The 23257-nt window shown below is 39.4% G+C and overlaps 1 protein-coding gene across 6 annotated transcripts in view; it reads left to right on the top strand.

Annotated features, from left to right (window-relative positions):
* The window catches only part of CEP44 (centrosomal protein 44), a 52585-nt gene extending 29453 nt beyond the window's left edge, over nucleotides 1–23132 (top strand). For 5 of the 6 annotated variants that reach the window (XM_025202418.1, XM_025202416.1, XM_006022221.3 and 2 more), the window contains 5 exons: nucleotides 416–625; nucleotides 6403–6478; nucleotides 10292–10419; nucleotides 10682–10719; nucleotides 11542–11745. In XM_025202418.1, coding sequence (XP_025058203.1) covers nucleotides 416–625; nucleotides 6403–6478; nucleotides 10292–10419; nucleotides 10682–10719; nucleotides 11542–11590 — 501 coding nt within the window. In that variant the 3' untranslated portion in view covers nucleotides 11591–11745. Of the gene's footprint in view, nucleotides 1–415; nucleotides 626–6402; nucleotides 6479–10291; nucleotides 10420–10681; nucleotides 10720–11541; nucleotides 11746–22737 lie in introns of those variants that run through there. The other variant, XM_025202417.1, reaches the window with a different exon arrangement.
* Nucleotides 23133–23257: the final 125 nt, after the last annotated feature.

Genomic DNA, 23257 nt, shown 5'->3' with positions numbered 1-23257 from the left:
CCCCCCTCCCACCCGCCCCCCCAGACAGTCCCTAAGTCCTGGCCCTCTAACCCCCATCCCTATAAAATTACCTGCCAGGGCTGCTTCCACCACCCTGCCTGGTTGTATTCTGGCCACATGTATGTACGTGTGCACACACGCACATGGCACCCCTGCCTCCAGTCGCCCTCCCCCTGCTTTTCCTAGCCCCAAGCAGCTACTTGCAGGCTGAAAGGCTGCTGGCAGAAAATCTCCTTTAGAGGAGAAAGTCCACATTTTTTTCCTTCGAGTTTTTCTGCAGTAAATGGAAAGCCTGGATCCCTGTACATCACAATGGCTAAAATTACCCGTAAGCAAGTAAAACAAACTGTTTTTTAGTCTATAAAATATATTTGTATCTAAATTGGAAAAAACCTATTACTTGTCTTACTCCTAGGTCACAGAGGATAACAGTCAAATTGAACTGCTAAAGAACCAGCTTGCTGATTGCCAGGAGAAGCTACATAAACTAAATTGGATGGAAGATAAGCTACACATTTTAGAAGAGAGACTGAAAGGGAAGGTGATTATAGATGAGAAGGACTGGAATAATCTCCTGAGCCGAGTCTTGCTTCTTGAAACAGAACTGTTGTTGCAGTCAAAAAAGGTATACATGTAGTTTCTATTTTATTCAATAAATAATGTATTATTTGTTATACTATCTAGCAGTAAGGATATGCATTAATTCTGAAGTGTTTGGCGGTCATTACCTATCAACAAAAGAGGCCAATAGGGAACTCCACTTTCTCCATGAGGCTTTTTTTCTCTTTCTTGTTACTTACCAAGTGACTGTCCAGTAAAAAAGAGCACATTTATTTCCTCAGGCTCTTTGGAGTAGCAGCATTGATTATAATAGGGGCTACTGGCAGGAAACTGCATCCCTGAGGGAACTACAAGAATAGCTCTTTTATTTTTATTTTATATATATTTTTTCACCATGGATAACTACTGTGCAAGCATTTGATTAATGCATATCTTGGAGGAAGTTATTGGAGGAGCTTCACTACTGTTTGGTTCAGTGTACCATTGTGTAATAGAAAAATTTAACTTGTTACTATTACCAGTTTTCAGTCCACCTTACAATCCATTCATCTAGCCCATACTTCCTTAGCTTGCCTGCAAGAATGTTGTGGGAGACCATATCAAAAGCCTTGCTAAAATCAAGGTATATCGCATCCACTGGTCTCTCTGCACCCACAGAGCCTGTCACCTTGTCATAGAAGGCAGTCAGGTTGGTCAGGCATGATTTGCCCTTGGTGAATCCATGCTGACTGTTCCTAATCACCTTTTTCTCTTCCAAGTGCTTAGAAATGGATTCCTTGAGGATCTGCTCCATGATTTTTCCAGGGACTGGGGTGTAACTGACTGGTCTGTAGTTCCCTGGATCCTCCTTTTTCCCTTGCTTAAATATGTGCGCTCTGTTTGCCTATTCCAATCATCTCGGACCTCTTCTGATCGCCACAAATTTTCAAAGATGATGGTCAGTGGTTCTGCAATCTCATCAGCCTACTCCCTCAACACCCTTGAGTGCATCCTGTCCAGCCCCATGGAGTTGTATATGTCTAGCTTTTGTAAATAGTCCCTAACCTATTCTTTCACCACTGAGGGCTGCTCAGTTCCTCCTCAAAATGGTGCTGCCTGGTGCAGTAGTGTGGGAGCGGCCTTGCCTGTGAAGACTGAGGCAAAAAAAGGCATTGAGTACTTCAGCCTTTTCTGCATCTTTTGTCACTAGGTTGCCTCCCTCATTCAGTAAGGGACCCACACTTTCCCTGATTCTCCTCCTGCTACTGACATACTTGTAGAAACCCTTCTTGTTACCCTTCACGTCCCTTGCTAGCTGCAACTGCAATTGCGCTTTGGCCTTCCTGACTTCATCCCTGCATGCTTTTACACTCCTCCATATTTATTTGTCCAAGCTTCCACTTATAAGCATCCTTTTTGTGACTTAATTACTGAAAAGTTTCCTGCTTCCTTGCAAATTTGCATTATGGGATATGTTTTAACGTGCCAGGCATGTGGTTTGTGGCACCACAAACCACATGTGCCTTCATGTCTGGATCCAGCTATGGTGTGCAGCCCTACTTTGACTGTAGTAATCTATAAGAGACAGCTAAAGTAACACTCATGGTAAAGTTAAATATTGTTTATTTACTTTCCCAAAGAAAGCTCTTATCACTGAAAAACAGAATATTTTTGTCAGAAGCATTTTGTCTAGGCCAGGGGCAGGCAATTATTTTGGGCAGAGGGCTGCTTACAGTGTTTTGGCGAGCCGTCGAGGGCTGCATGATAATCAGCCAGGGGCAGATAAATATTAATTTTCTAAGTTTTTTAGGGGCCACGGGCTGGATAGAATGTCCTGGCAGGCCACATCGGGCCCCCGGGCTGCATTTTGCCCACCCTTGCTCTAGGCCTTCATTCTATCAAATGTATCTAGGTTTCCTACCATACTTCTAGATGTAGAAAAATGTGCCTGAAGATCTGAAATAGCATAACTTCTTGAATACATATGAAAAGGTAAGAACAAGACTTCAGCAGTAATTTCAGTGGCATGGAAACAAGTTAATGGATTAGCTCCATTTTTTTCTGCTTCCTTGAGCAGTTTCTCATTGAAATCCTCTGCTTGATTCATTGTATTCTCATAAATTTCTGACCAAGGGCATGGGATTCCTCTGGTGCATGGCCAAAAGTGAAGAACATTAAACTTTCTGAAAATTTACAGGGTTGGTGATCTTAGATGTACTTAACATGCCACAGCAAATCAATACTACTTTACATGGTTATAGAACAGTTTTGTAAAATTTTGAAGTGTGTGTATAAAACTATTAATATTTTTTTTATATTTTATATTAATATAAAATACAATTATGTTCAGTCTTGCAAGATAATACCAGTGATTGTAGCACACTATATCTGTGAATGATATATATTCACAGATATAGTATGTTGTGATCGCTAATAGTATCAGGGTATTACTATAAAGTTGCAGTTTTGTTCTTATAATACTTAAGTTGAATCGACATTTTATGGAAAGTTGCTAAAGCTTATGAAGGCTATTTTTTATTTATTCTACATTTTCCTGTATCGGACCATTTTTGTCAATTGTAGAAACTTGGAAATATCCTTGATTTTTATAAACATAAAATATGTTTTTTTTCTGCATCACTTTTAAATTGTTTTCTTCATCCAAAGTTTTATTTCCCCCCCATGGAGCATATGTATAGAAGTTTAATACGTTTGATCCAATCTGTTCCCATGATAGCTTAAAAAAGATCTAATTGTTCAAAGATTACATATGGAGTTTTTGCTTATAGTTTGAATTTATCTCAGATTGGGAATGACTGAGTAGTGTTACCATCTGATGTCTGTTCACTCATTTTTATGAATGAATTTACTACTATTTTTTCAAATCCTACAACCATCATAAGAATTACAGTGGTTTCAAGAGGTTTGGGATCATAAAGACTGCAGTGTCCACTCTTTCATAAATGGTTCCATTTGGTCACAATTGAAGCAGATTGAAAGTACTGGTAAGCTTGCACCTTGGCTAGCTTTGCTGTACCTGTCCAAAATTATTTCTAGTCTGGAACCTTTCAACAACACTATATCTGTTCAAAAAAATTATAAATACATATAACAATGTATATTTACATTTTTATTGAGGATTAGTCTGAGGGATTTTAGTTGGTTGACACTTCAGATATTTAACACTAGTTCCTCTTAAAAACATCTAACCAGATATATTATACCCTGGATATTGTAAGAGTGGAAGTGTACAAAGACATATTTGGATCCAGTTTGTGTGTGGCATTGTTTTTTAGCTTTTCAGTATAGGAGTGATCTGTGTGAGCTTTCCTTTGAGGAAATGTCACTGCTCTATTAATTACAACAGGCCTTTGGAAATTGCCAAGAAAAAAAACAAACCTTTTGACTTTTAAAGAATTTTGCTTTGTTTGTTCCATGAAATTCTGTTAACATTTTGTAGAGAGAAAAACCTTTGACACTTGCTGCTTCTTTTCATTCTTTGCATTCATTCCTCAGAAAAAATTGGCAACGTCAAAATAACATGACCATTATATGATTAGGTCTTTACTGCTGCTAAAATATATACCACACTGGAAAGCTCTGAAGATGCCAAAGCAAAAGTAAAAAAGGAATGAGGGGGAACTGAGCAGAGCTGCCATCTTGAACTAACTCAAGGGCACTGATATCTGATGGTCTCTGGAGCTTGTCTCCCATTCCTGGCATTCTGTTACTGTCAGCTCCTGTAGTTCCAATGGTAGTCTATGCCAAGCTTCATGTTCAGATTGATAAAATGATTCAAGACGGGGTGTTATACTTCTTTGCATCCTAATATTTTGTTTCATTAAATTAGAAAATTACATTTTAAAAATTCTGTTAAAATGTGACAATATAACTGTTTCTTTCTGTAGTGTAAATGCAATGACACAATTTTTAATTTAATTATGTGAAAACATTTTTCCCCAAGAATTTGTACCTCATTCATTATATATTATGGGTGCACAAGTGGGTAGATTTTAAGGTCGCCACAGTATAACTCTGGTATTTTTTTAACTTCTGTGTTCTGACTTTGAACTGAAATAAAGTTGGTTTAATGTCTTTTACCTCACATATCAGGATGGTAGATTTTGTACAGGCACACACACGTTCTCCCTGCATCATAAAGTCACACGGCGCTTTCCTGAAATGCAAACAGTTCTAGTCCCAAAGGGACTGCAAACTGATCCAGAGAGGTACAACCCTTCAATGCCTGCCTCTGTAGATTAGCTTGTGTGATCAGTGCCTAAATTAGATAAACAGTTGGATGGTCCTGCTTTGAGCAAGGAGTTGGACTGGATGACCTCCTGAGGTCCCTTACAACCCTAATTTTCTGTGATTCTATAAATCACCCCTCCTGAAAGGAAAAATATTCCTACGTTTCTCCTGTTTTATATAAGAAAATGTCCTAGAAAGCTTTTCAGGAACCCAACAAAAGGAATAACCATTTTCTTAAAGAATGAGATCAACTCTAGGCAGAATTGATATTACAGTGTTTAAAACAATTACTTTCAACCAGATACTTTGACCAGAATTTTCAGATTTGGGTACCTGAAGTTATATATGCAAATCCAAAGTATAGACTCCTAATTCATGACCTAGTACTTAATGAGGCACTTGTGCACTAACTAATCCTTTCTATTGAGAGCAACATCACTTGTTTGTGTTTATTTTTAATCAGACTTCTAGCCTGATCAAATGATTACATCTGAATTGCTAGACACTCAGTTTTGAAACTTTGTTGTATGGTTTTACAGCAGGGTTACTATTTAAAAAAAAGACTGATCTACTTAATGTGTGATATAAATATGTGTAACATTGTAAAAGGTTACATTTTACATGTTCTAGGTCCTCAACAGAATACGGCACATTTAATGCATTAACCACTCTATAAATTGCAACATTCCCCACTTGCAAGCAATTTATGGTCCAATAAAATGGCAAATGAGCCACAAAGATGGTCCAGTAAGCACAGAACATCTTTTTGGCTAGTTAGTATCACGCTTAATTTGAATGCACAGAAAACATTCGGTGCAGGAGACTGAGATCAGAGAGTTGCTTCTTGCACCCATAAGCAGCCCAGCTGCATGCGTGCCCTTTGAACATGTGGGGAAGGAGGGGGACAGGATGGGGATCTGCTCCTAGATTTGGGCTACACGATGCCCCTTTCAAGCCCCTTTCCACCAGGGGCTGCCACTCCTATTCCTTGAAAGACATGCAGTGTAAGTCCATGTGTTGCAACATTTAAAGCAGTGTGGTGCATTTAAAGCCTCAGAGCTCTAACTATCCCAGTGCATAGGCTATACTGCACACTTTTCAAGGGGTAGGGAGCAGCTCTGTCCCAGGCCTGGAACACAGTCAGCACCTGCCCCTTGAAAGTGCACCATGCACACTGACATCTGGGACCCAGTCTCTGATGTTGGGCTGTCTGGTGAGTCTGTAAAAGTCTTTAAGGGCCAGGCACAAGGGGACCCCTGGATTGAAGACTGGGAAACTGATTCAGGGGTCCTCCACCTCAACGAAGGTGCAACAGGATGCGATCCTGGGTCCCAAAAATCATGTGTGGTGTCATGCATGTCTGACATAGCAGCATGTGTGATATTGGGGATGTGGGATCAGATCCCATTGCACAAATAAATGAATGTCTGCTAGGGCTCTTACTCCACAGAAGCAGTTCCATAAAACTGCTTGTAATATTGGTTCAGTATAGTAAAAATCTATGCATATATTCAATATTTGATTATCATTCTCATTATGCTCAGCATTTATGTAAGATGTGTGGCTAACGGTTTTTTTTGTTGTAACTGGCAAAATCTCCTACTGTTTCAGAGTGACTTATCTACAGAATTCAACAATATAGGTGAAGAATGTACCTCTAGTAGGAATATGATTCCAGTGTCTCCTGGTAAGATTTATAATATTTTAACTAATTTTTTTTAATATAACTTTTGCTAACCTCAGATAAAATTGTATTGTAAGATTTTACTTTGTTTAAATAGATACTCTACATTTGAAAGCTTCTCAGGATTTTTTTAAAAGATTCAGTTTCAGGCGCTAACCCAACCTTGGAAATAGCCTGTTGTGTGGGTTACTAGCATATTTTCCTTTCTCACTGGGTGTCTACACATGCAATTAACGTGAAGCAATTAACTTCACCACTTATTGCACCAGAGTTTACTGCTCTCAGGCATGCCGGGGGGTCAGCGTACCAGCCCAGGGATGCTCCTGCCTGGCTCAATGTGCTGTGGATGGCCTGGCTGGCTCTTTTCCGGGGCTAGCTGGCAGGCAGCCCAGCACCGAAGCTAATGCCCCAGCCCCTCAGCATCACACATGCGTTATTGCATCAGAGTAAAAAACTCTGCAGCAGAATAATACTTGTATTTACAAATATTATCCTGCTGCTGAGTTTGAGTTTCCTGCAGCCTAATAGCATGTGTAGCCACTGAGATATTTACTGTGAAACTAACTGGGGAACTCTGCAGTCAATGTCTGGTGTAGATGTGCCCACTATGACCTAGCTAGCTTCCCCATCTTGCCTTGTTGTTGTTGTTGTTCTAATCACTTTTTTCATCTTATGTTTTATAAAATGCTTTCTTTTGTATGTGCCCTCACAAATAAGCGTAGTTAGCTATTATAGAGAAAAATATTGTGTTTACTTTCATGCCACATGCCCATTTTTCTCAAAATCACCCCCAAATTGGGGTGCATATCTTAAGAATGGAAACTGAATTTTATGCTTCAGTGGCTACATAAGGATGCTGGAATGGCTGTCAGGCTGTTCTCCTTTCCCAGCCATAAAGGAAGGGGCAACAGAGTGCAATCTGCACTATCTGCTTTGATTTTAACTCTTTCAGAGCTACTGCTGAATTGGCAGTAGCTTTCACCTGAGCAGCAAAAATCTGCTACAGATTCAGCAGTGGGTAAGAGGGGGGCCAAAACCTTAACTTTCACCTTAGCAACAGTGATTTGGATGCAGCCATGGGCCTTGGATGTGGGGAGAAATTTCATGAATTCCAGCTTCCCTACAAGGGACAGATCTTTTCTGGGGTTGTATCGTATACAAGAAAATATGGTAAGACACTGCATTTATAGCTATTTGTGACACCACTGAGCATCTATCTTTTCTTCTCTTTTGCTTGCCTTTCTTTCCTCAAATAGTATGAATTATTCCCCCAGATCTGATCGCTTACTCTGACAAATTCATTCTAATTATAAACTAGAGTCCTTTCTTGGAAATCGGTTTTTGATGCACTTTTCTTTCCATTTCTTTCTGTATTTAATTCTGTAGCCTTATTCAGTGACACATTTATCTTGCCCATATTCTTGTATCAAATATAAACCCATCTCATCTGCCCTTTTTCTGTTTGTGGTCTCATATGTACTACTTGGTCATGTCCATGTTTGAGCACTATCCATAATCTTGAACTTTAGAAAGTTGGGTTTCCTCATTTCTTCCTCACTCATTTTGGTCTAATTGGTTCCCCACCCTAGCTTTTTTGTTGTAATCACTATTTTAATTTTAAGTTCACACTTAAAATTCTGTCTCATTTATTGTCTCTAACTAACTTCCTACCTGCATTTTTAAGTTTAACAGTAGAACAGTTCATTATTGTGAATCTGTCGTCTTTAATCTCTCTCTCTCTCTCTCTCTCTCTCTCAATTTGATCTGTTTTTATTTTCTTGGGGCAAAAAATAACTGGCCCAGAAGTGGAACATACAGAACTGCCTAAATGTCACAATAGAGTAAATTTGACTTGTGGTTTGTGAAAGAAGAGTAAAAGGGCCCAATTGTGCTAGATTGTGTTGCAACAGGTACAACTGGAGGTCTGTAAAAAGTTTGAGACTAGATGTTTTTCCTGCTTCCTCAGTGGGAATCACCCTGTAGTTAGGCTTGAATCTTAAATTTCCATTTTAATCTTAAGTTTTTCTGTTTTACCACTCGTTATCCCCACTACCAATAATAATATTGGCAATATGTCCTTCTTTACCTGCTCCAGACACAAAGTGCTGAAGAACCTCTTCCCTCTCTCTTTTTATTAGGATTGAGAGCATCAGAATGGGAAATGGGAAAGAACTGCTTTTCATGTAGTAATTGAAAGAATAATAGATGTTGAGACCCTACTCCTTTCTGGGTTTTTTTGTTTTTGTTTTTTGTTTTTTAAAAGGTAGCCCTGACACCAAGGACTTACCAAACATCTCAAGCGCTCTACTTCCTTTTTACAGACCTTAGGTCTCCTCTATGATCCCACTCTTCCACAATTATGGTTGAATCTGGTGTTTAGTGGTTAGATGTTTGGCAATGTAGTTTGCAGACTGAGAATATTTTAACATTAAATGTCCATATTTGAAATGTTTGGGATTCTACCAAGTCCCTAGCTCTGAAACACCTTATGCAATTCTAGTCTGGAAAGGTAATATGAATGTTAAAGTTCTGAGATGCTGTCAGAACCATATTTTACCCATAGTGGTGTGTGGGGGAATATACTTTACTTAGAATGTTTTGGTAGGGCCTGCAGTTTATAATCTTCCTTATGTTAGAATCTTATTCTTAACGATTTATGCCCGTTATCAATGAATATGATATTTTTTGGCAACAATCAATATTAATAATTTATAACTAAAATATTTTAAATAGCTATACAACTTTAACTCTCATGACAAGCAAGTGAACAGATATACCAAATCTTATATACCATTAAAAACAAATACTATTTCTGCACTAGAAGCTTGCTGTGACATCCACAGTTGGAATTACACAACTATATTTTTGGAATTAGTCACCTATACAAGGTTCTGCCAGGCACTGTTTCTGCCACTCTGCTACACTATCCTTACTGTGTGTCCAAAGTTAAATTTCACTCATCACATGGTACAAAATAGCTGACATCTGATGCCTCTGAGCTCTTCTACTGAATAATTGTTTAATAAATAATTCATATCCTAATGCTTTTCTGAATCTAGGATCCATTAACTACATAAAGACAACAAAATGCTATGCTATTTTTTAACATTGAAAGGCATGCTTTCCTTTGGTACTCAGGACAATTATTCTAATGAAAGAAAAAGTTAGCATAGCACCAAAGATTTCCTTATATAAAGAATGGGATTCCTTGAAGCACTTAATGTTGGCTTAGCTCTACGCCAATTGGATTTGCTTTTGGTGAATGAATACTAGTCCTAAACTTAAAAATAGGAAATGTAGTCACTTTTTTATTTCTGCTGTTTATACTTCATATCTGAACAGAAGCACATTAAAAACATTTTTGTGCAAGCTTCAATCTTAAAAATGTTTACAAAGATCGTTAGTATAAGGAAGCTGAGTTTAAGCAATAGAATTTAAAAGGTCATACATCTACAAGAGAAAAGTGGTTTATAATAAGAAAACAAAGATGAACTATCTGAAATTATTATGTAATGTTTTGGTCAATTATTGTACTTGCTTAAGTGTTTGAATTGACTGTAATAATGATAAATGTAACATTCCTCTATAATCTTTATTGGAATTTCTTCTCTCTTTCTGTGTCATAGTTGTGTGTTCTGTTCATGCTTTTTAAAAGAATGAGAAACCCATCTTGGACCTTCACCAGTAGCATTTTTCTGTCTAAACAATGCATTCTCTTCTGTTGTTACATACTGTAAATCAAACTGTTCGATTGCTGACCCTGCTACAAAAGAGCAAAAAGGCAAAGGTGACCTAAAAATGGATATTTCTCCTTAGATATAGAAAGGAAGAAGGAGATGCCAGAGAGTCTTCATCAGTCGTCTGGATACAGTTCACAATTATCCACAGACCCATCTCCCAAAGCCACGACCATTAATTATCATAGTCTGACAGAGATTTCAAAGGTAAGTAAAACTGGCAAATGCTTAGTTGATTTCCTTTCTAAGGTCAAGAGAACAAGTAAGCATTAGTTTTAGTTGTATATACTATTAGCAAAACACTGCAAAACTATGCAAAACTTCATCTAGGTCTGTCTCATAAAAATCCTTTTGATATGTAAACAGTGCTTAAAGTAGTTTTTTTTCATGAATTCTCCAGGTTAAAAGTCCATCACTGAAGAATGTTGGCTTTGAAGAATTGACTAAATTTGTTGCTTTTAAATTGCAGGAGACAACAAGACAAAGAATGGAACGGATAAGTAAAATGTAAGTAATAGAAAAGGGCAGCAGTAATTCATTTCCCAGTAGGGAATTGTACTGGACTAATCATATATAGAATGCGCATATGTGTTCCAAACCTCAAAGGTCTCTACATCAGGTGTGGCATTTCCTTATGACTCCACTGGATAATAAATCCACTTACAGTTCTGCATTTGTGGGATGAGTCACTGTTTTGGTTTCTAACAAGCAGCGTAATGGTATTAATTTGGGATTAAAGAGCATTTAGAAATTGGTTGATGACCAATATAAGTATTTTTCATAGTCTGATAAGAGGTTACTGGAACTAGGTAAAATGGTTCAGCTTTTTTTGTTACTGAATTTTGAGATGAAATTTTAAATGAAGTAAACAGTCCTAGATTATGAAGATATCACAGAACAATTAGATGCTGGTCTTTAGATTTGTAAAGAAAATTTACGAATAGAAAGAATTTTAATTATACTTGTCAAAGTAAAATAAGATGCATCATCATCATAACTTGTACAATCAGAATTTTGCATTATACGAATTACCTCAAAAAGCAAAAATTATTAATCTCTTTATCTATCCCATTGCAACCCTCTAAGCCCTGTGATGGTGACAGCTTTTTAGGTCTGATTTGTGATAAGGGATGTGTGAATTACCTCTGTCATTAATTTTATTTTGGGGGAGGGAGGGTTTCTTCCTTTTCTTTGTATTTATTCTCAACTAATAGTAAATTTAGTAGGCTGACCAATGCAAAAAGACAAGAAAAGTTAACGGCAATATTTTAACATCATTGTACGAAATAAATGTTTTTACTATATTTTAAAAATTTTAAATATTTTTAGGATTGAAGAAACTTCAGAGTTGTTGAAAAATTCAAGCAACGGCTCTTAGTTCATGTCCTGGATAGACTTCTGGATCTCAAGGCTATGATGTAAATGTGTACAGTACAAAATTTATTTTAATATTATCATTTTAATACCCATAATGTTTTTATTTTTGCTTAGAGAATAAATGTTTTCTACTACCTTTTGGAGTGTTTTTTTACATCTTTTTTTTTAAATCTTTTGCTTCAGAAAATTTTGTTTAAAAAATATTTTTTGTGGAGTGAAGTCATTACAGCAGTGTGTTTCTGTGTTGACATTTGTTGGCAGCGTGCTAAGTAATATGTTTTTTAAAGTGCAGGCTAGAGGACCATGGTTTACATCCTGTTGGAAACACTCCAGCTGGGACTTACATATTGCACCCAAGAGACTTTCATACATACCATCTTGCCATCTGTACTGTTGAATAAGTCTTAATGAAAACTTAAATACACATATTGTAAATGTGTAACTTTTTTGTTTTGTTTTTTTAAATATAAATTTTCATGCTTAGTCAGAAAGCACCAACACATTATGGCTTCCATTAACACTGCCGAAGTGAGGGTCAGTTTGATCCTAAACACTAAAGTGTGTAAGTAAGTCCACAGACTTTGACTGTGAGAGATGTGTTGAGTGTTTTAGTGCTCTATTACCCAACACATTTTAAGACCAGCAGCACAGATGGAGACCATCCAGTATACAAAGATACACAACATTTTTATGATTTGAAACCATATAAAACTTCTCTTTGGAGACATAAGTAGATGTAAGACTTCCATAAACATGATATAATCAAATCAAAGGTACAAGTGTATGTATTAGTTGGCATATGGAGATGAATTTTTAAAATTCTTTTTAAATTACTGAGAATGAAAGCATATCATGTCAAGAAACTTTGTACTTGTGCGACAGCTATCCACATTCTGTCACTTCATATGAAAAAATTCTCTAGTGACATTGCAAGAGCAGATGATGTCAAATGATTTCTATAGTATAGTTTGCAAATGAAGAAGGCATTCAGATGACCTGTTGCAAACTGAAATCTATTTGATGCAGTATAATTGTTCATTTGTTTAATAAATATGTCGATATGGACTGACTTTATTTTGCCCCCCCAAAAAGAACAGATGGTCCATTACTGTCACGTAAACTACAAGTGTGAAAATGTTCAACACTCTTACATAAACCTCATCTACTTAAAGTATTTTAGGCACTCTGTAAAACAAATTTTATAATGGTGATGGCGGTTCACAAATCACTCCTGGTATCTTAAAATAATTATGAAAATTATTTCTTCTAGAGAGAATAATTTTTTTTTGGTACTGATTTGAGGTTGTGTACAGATGTAGTAGTATATGCAGTAAAGTGGAATTATAGCACCACCATGTGGTGGTGATTTATAGAAAACATTTTTCTCTTTAGAATGAAAACATGTTCCAGTTTGAAGTTCACAAATCATTATTACTTTAAAAACAATGCAAACAGAACTTCTTTTAGTTGTTGTTTTTAGTAATTTTCTGTCTTGAATTGAGGCAGGCTTTTACTTTGATAAAGTATACATTAATTTTTGCAGTAATTTCCACCCTAAAAAGTACAGTGTGTGGCCTTCAGAATTCAATATAAGACATGAATCCCATTGTGCCATAAACTGGGAGAAAATAGAACAGTATTAAATTAGTGGGAATATAGCCATTTGTGTTCAGAAAAGAAAGTTTAGAAAGTCAAGTAAAAAGTAAAATCAGGAAGATAACACTGAGTTTATGGCAAACTTACTGAAGCACCAATATTAGCATGAAAAAAACTTGTCAGCAAAGTACCATGCAAGCTAATGTATTCCTTAATTTAATCCTGCAAATATGAAAATGCACAGTTGTCCAACATTTTCCAGTTTTCACGTTTAGTGAAGGTAAGCTATGTTGATATCCCATGTGTATTAGAACTTACACATGGGAGCTTACACATCTCCCATGTGTAGAAAAATAGAAAAATAATTTCTATTTTTTTAAAGATAAGGACTGCTTTATGCATCTCCTCATATATCAAGCAAACAAATCCCACCTTTTAATACATAAGAGACCCATGATCATGCAAGGGATAATGAAGCATAATTGCATTAACATAAAACATTGAAACAGGAGCTCCTCCTAAAACTTTAGTTGATTTCGGACTAGATTTTAAACCCGCTAATAAAGAACTGAAGCATGCACTGATATCTGAAGGGTCAAAGTAAAACTTGTAGCAGGTATCCAGTATTGCTTTTTAAAAAATATTTAGAGCATTCCTACATTGTAAATTAAACACAGAAATCTTTTTTCTTGGTCTAGTAATATAATCTGAGCAATAAGCATATGTATGTATGGTGGACCCTGAATGCCCTGAGTCCTAGCTAGGAATAAAGCTATTGCAGCATGTAGCCTCAGCACACAGATAGGCTTAATGCAGGGATGGGCAGTTATTTCATCTGGTAGGCCACTTAACAAGTTTTGGTGAGCTGTTGAGGGCCACACACACAAAAATATTTCAGAAGATATCATTTTAACAAATTATAGATATGTCATGTGCTAACAACCAAACATCTATTATAATATTTTAATTTTATTTCAAAAATAATTTTTGTCCTGTTTTTTTTTGAGTAGTATATATAAAGGTGATCATAGGCAAAGTGTAGGGGGTGCACTGGTTTCCCCATCCCTCGGGAGGTGGGGAGGCAGGCATTTCTAGGCTTGGTGTCCAGCAGTGGGGGACCCCCCCCCCACAGTTGGCAATCAGCCACGGACACCATCACAGCTGCCTGCAGACAGTCCCCACTTGGCCTGTCCTCGCTACTGGTGCTTGCGTCACTGCCTGCACGTGGTCGCCATGCTTCCCCGGTCTCAGTAGGCACATGCCGCCTATGGAGGCGATTGCATAATAGCTCAAAATAGTCTTGCTCTTGTATGTTGTTGGGTGGGGGAAGAGGGACTGTGCAGGGAGTGCGCACATTTTAGGGGGCAATTAGTACACTAGGCCCCAGGAGCTGGCTGGGGGTATGGGAAACCCGCACCATGCCCAGGGCAGCCCACTCTGCGCTTCTGCCTACACCTGCCAACAGCACTGCCCTGGCCCCAGTTCAACACACACAGCTTCCTAGCAAGGCTGCTCTGGCTGTTGCTTCAGCTGCCCAGGTCTAGGTACTGCTCAACTCCCCTGCCTTCGGCGTCTCCTCCTCCTGCCCTGGAAGTGATGATGTCTGTGGGGGTATGTGCCAGGCACGACATGCCCAACCAGGTGGGAAGGAAGCTGCAGCTGAGTGGCTCCTGCCTCAGCTCCAGCTTCAGCTCATGGCCACCTTCCACTCATTCCACCTGCCTGGTGCAATGAGCAACCACCTATGGGCAGCCAAATGGGTGGAAGGTGGCTGGAACAGCACAGCAGGACAGGAGTAGGAGGAGCTGCTGGAGCAGCAGCAGATTAATATATTTCTGTTATCTGCATTAATCTGAAAAAAGGTCATCATGACTACTCAGCATATTCCATTTTCTTGTAATTGTTTTTATTTGAATTATTAAATAATTTCACACTTGTTCTTGGAGAAAAATATATATGAAAGAACTGTTATTTTTGTTATGTACTGTAGCCAGATAGAGAAGGCACTGCTATCTTGTTGCAGTTGATGATATAGATAACAGTTCTTTCATGTTCTATTCTGTCCAGGTCTGTAAAAATATAAACTTGTTTGGATGTGGTAAATGTTGTCTGGTGTCCATATGGGTTCATAATACATTTTATAAGTTGCTTAAGTTCTTGTTATAGTCTGTAATACTACCAGCTTGCAAGTGTAACACTCATGCCAAATCCATGATGTCTTTATTAGTGTTCTTGTGCATGCTTTTCCCCTGCTCTCTGGTGCTTTTATGGTATTCATTTTCTCTTATATTCCTGAAGGGTGGCAGCACCATCAGGAAGTGAAGATACATAAAAGTTTTATAAGAGGGATGGGTTCCATTTTATCTTTGTTTTTAGTTTAAAGAATACTTGGGGGATCAATTTATAATGTTTTTGGAAAAGCATATTTCTAATACGGCTGTCACTTGTACATGCTCGTAGCAATTTTTCATTTAGGATTAGTTCAAACACAGTAAGTCACAAGCAACGTAGAATTGAAGGTTAGCCATCATCTACTTTAACCCAGACCATAACATATTCACATTTAGACATTTAAGCCAGTCATTGTTTTTCCAACTTCTGGACACTTTCAGCTACCAATCACTTTTCTCAACATCTGAATAAACTGTAACTTTTTTCAAAATTCAGATGGCATGATCTCATAAACCTCAGAAAAGACAGTAAATAAGCTGCTTTTAAAAGGGGACTAATTCAGGACATCTTTACAGGTTGTAATGCAGCACACTGAGCTCTAAAGTTTTCATAGGCAGATTTCTGTGGAGCAGCGTCCTGTTCTTCATCATTCTCAAGATGTTTAACATAATCTGATGCATCTACTACATCAGACTAGCAGTCGGCAAAAGATCAGTCATAAAAATAATGTTCAGCATTTTGTTCACACAAGCTTCAGTGTCTGTAGGTTCTCAAGAGCATTAGCTCACAGCAAAGTCCTCCACTCCCTAGAAGACAAGGAAAGAATACTTTTTACCATGAGCAGAGATTACGGTCAAGTACTGCCCCTTAGCATCTAAAAATGAACACTTCTAAAATTTGTTCTGAATCATTAGACCCTAAATATGTTATTGATTCCAAAGACCTCGGTTTCTAATATTCACAGAATCTGTTTTTGACCCAATACACAATTAAAATATGCATTTGGGACACTGAATGAGAGAGTCCCTTATTTACTGAGTGCTGAACTCTGGCCTCAGCTGAATAGCTTGTACTTGTTTCGTATCTGTGTGACTGGATGTGACCGAAGTATTGCTGAACTAATTAGAGAATCATAGAAAATTAGGGTTGGAAAGGACCTCAGGAGGTCATCTAGTCCAACACCCTGCTCAAAGCAGGACTAGCACCTACTATATCATCCCAACCAAGCCTTTGTCTAGCCGGGTCTTAAAAACCTCCAAGGATGGAGATTCAACCACCTCTCTGAGTAGCATGTTTCAGTGTTCTACTACCCTCCTAGTGAGAAAATTATTTCTGCTATCTAACATAAACTTCCCTTGCCATAGCTCGAGACCATTGCTCCTTGTTCTGTCATCTGCCACCACTGAGAATAGTCCAGCTCCATCCTCTTTGGAACCACCCTTCAGGTAGTCGAAAGCTGCTATTAAAACCCCGTTTAGTCTTTTCTTCAGACTAAATAAGCCCAGTTCCCTCAGCCTGTCCTCATAAGTCGTGTTCCACAGCTCCTAGCCACTTTTGTTGCCCTCTGGACTCTCCAATTTGTCCACATCCTTTCTGTAGTAGGGGGGCCCAAAACTGGATGCAGTACTCTGGATGTGGCCATAGGCAACTGATAGGGGGTGCACGGGGGGTGCATGTGCCTCCCCTGATGCTGTCGGTAGGGCTGGTGCCCCCCCTGACAGGGTCAGCGGCTTCTGAGGGTGCCCCCACAGTTTCAGGAGGCACCAATCACTCATGGATGTGGCCTCACCAGTGCAGAATAGAGGGAAATAATGACTTCTTTCAATTCGCTGGAAACACTCCTACTGATGCAGCCCAGTATGCTGTTAGCCCTCTTTGCAACAATGGCACACTATTGGCTCATATTCAGCTTATTAGCCACTGTAACCTCCAGATCCTTTTCTGCAGAGTTGCTATTTAGCCAGTCAATCCCAAGCCTGTTTCAGTGCATGACATTTGTCCGGTCCAAAGTGCAGGACTTTGCACTTGTCCTCATTGAACGTCATGAGATTATTTTCTGTCTGAAAGTCCAATTTGTATAGGTCTCTCTGAATCATAGCCCTACCCTTCAGTGTATCTACTACTGCCCCCCAGTTTGGTGTCATCTGCAAACTCGCTGAGGGTGCACTCCATCCCATTTTTCAGGTCATTGATGAAGGTATTGAACAAAACTGGTCCCAGGACCAACCCCCTGAGGCACACCACTTGATACTGGCTGCCAACCTAGACAATGAGCCATTGATTACTACCTTTTGAGCCCAATGATCCAGCCATTTTTTTATCCACCTTGCAGTCCATTCATCTAACCTATACTTCCTTAGCCTGCTTGCGAGAATGTTGTGGGAGACCATATCAAAATCTTTGCTAAAGGCAAGGTACATCACATCCACTGATCTCCACGCATCCACAAAGCGTGGAGTCATCTCATCATAGAAGGCAATCAGATGGTCAAGCACAGCTTGCCTTTGGTGAATCCATGCTGACTGTTCCTAATCACCATCTTCTCCAAATGCTTAGAAATAGATTCCTTGAGGACTTGCTTCATGATTTTTCAGGGCCAAGATGAACCCCCTTTAGTTCTGTGGTAGCATGCCAGACTTTTGAATCTGTCCACAATAGTTGGAGATGAAAAATATTCTCAAATTTCTTAACTCTGGTTTTTCATAAGAGTGTAATCCACAGGATCAGATATCAAAAACTAGACAAGCTGATCTTGGCAAACTATTGGTCTTTGTTGGAGTAAATTGACCTTTTGGATCTGTAACAAAAAATGTCTGTTGTAGTCACAGCCCAAATAGAAATGCAACACAGGATTGCCTGTGTTATCAAAACAATCGTGTCTGGTAAGCAACCTAGTATTTAAATAAATTATATTGGTTTAGAGACAATGACTGTCAAAATTGAATATTGTGTAAACAGTAAGCAGTTTGAGAAGACAAGCATACTGTAATACTTTTCATTCTGCAGCTCAAGTAGTTGATAAATATCTATCGTAAATAAAAAAAAAAAAAGTTTAAGGAGAGAAGGGCCAAAACATCATAGCTCTCTGTTCCTTAATTCAGTCAGTTGATAAATATCCCCCCTTCCTTTTTTTTTACATTAGTTTTCCCTTCCTCTTCTTTAAAAAAAATAAGAAATCAAAAGTTCACAGCTTCCCATTCATAAATTCTTCATATATCCATGATGTTAGTTATATTCTTCAAAAAGTTTTTTCTATGAGGGGTGTGTGGAGCGGGCTGTATTTGATTCGGATTTGGCCCAATTTGGGGGACAGTGATTTGATTAATTGATTTGGATCATTGTCCCAATTTAACTCGGCTGAATCTGAAGATTTGATGCCGATTTGGAGAATCAGCGATTAAAGCTGTCTACGACTGAAATTTTTGTCTATGAACCTTGAGGTACCAGGCATGGCTCGTGAATGCTAAGATGGTGGGGTAAAAGGAGCGTCCCACAGGAGTGCAGGGGTGGGGGGGGGAGGGCGGGTCCCCGTGTGCTCAGTGGCAGACCTGGTCCAGTTCCAGGTCCACTTCCAGGTCCACTGCCGAGTGTGAGGGTCCCTCTCATTCTGTGCCCCCTGCTCCTGGCTTGGCAATCAGTCATGGGGGAACCCTGGGTGCCCCCCCCCAGATCCAGGAGGCACTAGTCACTGAGCTGGGGGGCAGTCCCCTGTGTGTTCCACAGCCGACTCAAAAGTGCTTTTGGTCCACTCTGTGTCCACCACCGAACGTGTTCGGGACCCCTCTCATGGGACACTCCAGCCGCCCCAGCATTGCAGCATTCACGAGCCGCCTGGTACCTTGAGGCATGTAGAAAAAAACATTTAAAGTTGTGTCTATGTCTGAATTATCGAATCTCTCTGAATCTATTGGGAGGGTTCCGATTGGATTCGGAGAGATTAAAGGGTCTCCTGATTCGATTCAGATTCGGAGATTCAGCCGCCAATTTGGGCCGAATTGAGTCAGCGACCAAAGCTTCACACAGCCCTATTTTCTATTATTTGGATTTTTTCTGTCTACGGGTCCCACTGAAGTTCATGCAGGAGAGTCTTGTGGTGAGAGAGTCTTACGTCCACTCAGGCTTTTTATGCTGCAGTGGCCATTTTAGCTGACGTAAAGGCCTTAACGATAACTTTCAATTGATGCAGAATTTCCTGGCATAGGTATTGCAGGAGAAAACTAAAGTTGCATTCCAATGTTGCCTTCACAATCTCTGGCATACAGGATGAGAGAACAGTTTTACTGATTGAAGGGCCACAACAGGTAGCACAGCAGCTCCTAGGAAAAGCCTGAGAAGATTGCAGTTACTGACTGATACAGGGCTGGGGGGCAGAGCTGTACTAATGCACAGTGTGTTCACAAGTGGCAGGTAGTGGAATGAACTTCAGGGAAGGTTAGCTGTGAAATAAGCAGGGTAACTGACAAATAAGCAGTCACCGACCAAGCAGTGGAAGTACCACCAGGATGTGGTGAAGACAGCAAATGGCAATGGTTTCCCTCCTGAAAAGGCACATATATCCTGTGATGGTGCTGTGACATGGTGAGTACGGGTCACCACTATAATAAGCTTGCCCAGCCCTGAGCTATGGGCCTGCAAGTCCTCAACAGCAGACCAGGCAGATGTTAGACTCTCAATGGCTGCAGAGGTGGATGAAGGCTGCAGCAGAATGAGATCCCCAGTTGTCTTGGTCTCCTTGCCATTGGATCAAGGTCCCATTCTGTCAAGAGCCATGTGGAAGTTGATGTGCAGCAGCTTGTCCACAACAAAGTCACACACAGGCATCTTCCATGCCATGATATAGTTGCAGTTGGTAAGTTGCGCCAATTCTGGTCTTGCTTGGGCAGAACAGGTTCATAAGGCTATAAAAATGGCTTTAAACCAGTTTACCATTTCCTGCTTTAGTGATTCTTGTAAATTCTGTGCTGAACTCTTTGAAGGGGGAGCACAGAAATCTCACCCTCAGAGATCGAAATTAGCTATTGGCATATTGGAAAGTTGAGAATAGGTTACACATTCCAGATGTTAGATGAGCTGCTGCAGAAGCATAACTAGGGCATATAAGAAGTCAACAATACTTTGTGATCTGTTAGAGTTATCCCAAGGATTAAATCATAAGATTGTTTCAGGTGAATGAAACTGCATCTGTGTTAAGAACTCGCTGAATCTGAACATCCCCAAGCTTGTTCAAATACAGTATGGCAACCTAAATAGTATTTATCCACAATGTACTTTTCTGCCCTTCTCTGAGAATGTAAGATGTTGATGGTATTATTTTTATTTCACAAATATCTATATGGCAGTTTTGGAGGGCTTTTTAGCCACCAATGAGAAATTGCTAATATCCCTGACCATGCTAAAAATGTAGAGATGTGCTCTGTTTTCTTGAATCATAGAGCGCCCCTCTATCGGGCGCTGGTCAGACCGCAGTTGGAGTACTGCATGCAATTCTGGGCACTGCACTTCAAGAGGGATGCGGATAACCTGGAGAGGGTCCAGAGAAGGGCCACTCGTATGGTTAAGGGCTTGCAGACCAAGCCCTATGAGGAGAGACTGGGGCACCTGGACCTCTTTAGCCTCCGCAAGAGAAGTTTGAGAGGCGACCTTGTGGCTGCCTATAAGTTCATCACGGGGGCACAGAAGGGAATTGGTGAGGTTTTATTCACCAAGGCGCCCCCGGGGTTACAAGAAATAATGGCCACAAGCTAGCAGAGAGCAGATTTAGACTAGACATTAGGAAGAGCTTCTTCACAGTTAGAGTGGCCAAGGTCTGGAACGGGCTCCGAAGGGAGGTGGTGCTCTCCCCTACCCTGGGGGTCTTCAAGAGGAGGTTGGATATGCATCTAGCTGGGGTCATCTAGACCCCACTCTCTTTCCTGCCTATGCAGGGGGTCGGACTCGATGATCTATTGAGGTCCCTTCCGACCCTAACATCTATGAATCTATGAAAACATAGACTGAAATAGTCTAACTCAGTGGTGCCCAACGTTGCAGCTCTGTGGGCTGGATGAGTAAGTAGTGTGGGGATGGTGCATGGGGTCAGTCTGAGTTAATCCAGCACACCAGCCAAAAGCTTTGCAGCCAGATCTGGTACCCAACTGGCCTGACCTCATGCTGGCCCAGATCTGGCCATGTGCTGGAGTGATTTGGTATAAAAGATCAAGTTTTCCAGGCTCTGGGGCTTCCCAAGGGTCTGGAAATTTGGTAGCAGTGGAATGGTACCCACCATCAAAATTTTGGACCCTTGGGGCACCCAGCAGGCTGGATAGCAGGATCCTTTGCTCTCCCATAGCACAGTAATTTAAGTTCTCCATAAGCACCAGTTACTGTGATTTGGATGCTTTAATTGCTGTGTGTGTGTGTGTGTGTGTGTGTGTGTGTATATATATATATATATATATATATATATGAGAAAACAAAAAACCTCCCTGCCTTTGCCACCTCACAACAAAAACTTCATTCGCCGCCACTGTCCTTGTTTGTTGGGTGTATAGTAGATGCCCATCATGACATCACTCTTTCTGCTTGCCTTAAGTGATTTTTCAACAAGTCTGCTTCCAATTTTGTTCTGTACCTCAAAACAGACATAAATATCTTTCATATATAAGGCTTCCTTTCCTCCTGCCAGTCCTTCCTTTATCAATTATACCCCATCTGTGGCAATAATCCAGTCTTGGGAATTATTCCATTAAATCTCATTTATCCCAATCACATCAAAATGTTGTGCATATACTCTGACTTCCAGTCTGCTTTTTTAGATCCCATACTTGCATTAGTATACAGTCGTCTTGGATGACTACCCAATGGCCCTGCTAATTTGCCTCTTACCCTCCCATGTTATCTATAGCATTTAACCAAGTCACTTTGCTCTTTACTTACTTCCTGTGATCTTCTGTGATTTTGAGACATTTGCTGAAGTTAAGACCAAAAGTCAATGATAATTGGACAATCTCAAATACAGTTAAAGAACATGTTTTTTGTGACACTCTAGAGCAACAGTTCCCAATATGTGGTACATGTACCACCAGTGGTACACAGGCAGCCTGTCAGCTTTAACAGATTTATTATAATTACTTTATATGACAAAAATTTGCTGGTGGTACTTAAGGATGTATTGTTTTAAATTGGTGGTGCGCAATCTGTCAGAGTTTGGGAACCACTGCTCTAGATTCAGGACAAAGATAATTTTGGACCTATTTTATTTATAATGATATATGTCCATAGTGAATTATTGTAAGAGATAACATTGTGTTTGAATGCATTTTAATCTGAGACTAAAGTATACTTTTAATGGTTATGTTCCAAGATGTCATGAATTTTTAATACCTGTATTTCTGTTCCCAGCCTTAAGGGTCTGACGACATCAAGCCATGACCAGAATCAGAAATAATATTGGGTTGTGAGTCTTGCGTAAGGGTCAGTGACTGCTGGCTTCAGAGGAGGAGGAGCTGGAGATTGTTTTTACATGAGTTGAACATGCATTACAAATAATTGCATGGCTGAAAATTTAATAATTGCATTATTATTAATCAAATGAGAACAAATATTTATCTGGAAAACCACATGAAATAGGGTTAAATAGATCTTGCAGTGTGAAATATTCTTGTTTTTAAGAGTTTGAGTTATCTACTACATGTGACTGACATTCCTCTGAAATTTTTTTATGAATTTATTCTCATTTCGTCCTTTGTTTAAAGATTATTTATTCTCTACTGCTATAGGGGAAATCCATGCGAAATACTGTCAAATGTAATACAGGACATTAGACATCATTTTTCCAGTAACCACTGGTCTTGTTCTTAAACTCACCCCTAACCCCCCCCCCCAAAAAAAAAAAAAACCAAAACAAACCCACACCCCTGGT

The sequence above is a fragment of the Alligator sinensis genome, unplaced genomic scaffold (genome assembly GCF_000455745.1).
Source record: "Alligator sinensis unplaced genomic scaffold, ASM45574v1 scaffold211_1, whole genome shotgun sequence".
NCBI lineage: Eukaryota > Metazoa > Chordata > Crocodylia > Alligatoridae > Alligator > Alligator sinensis.
This window is presented reverse-complemented; position numbering and strand designations above follow the sequence as displayed.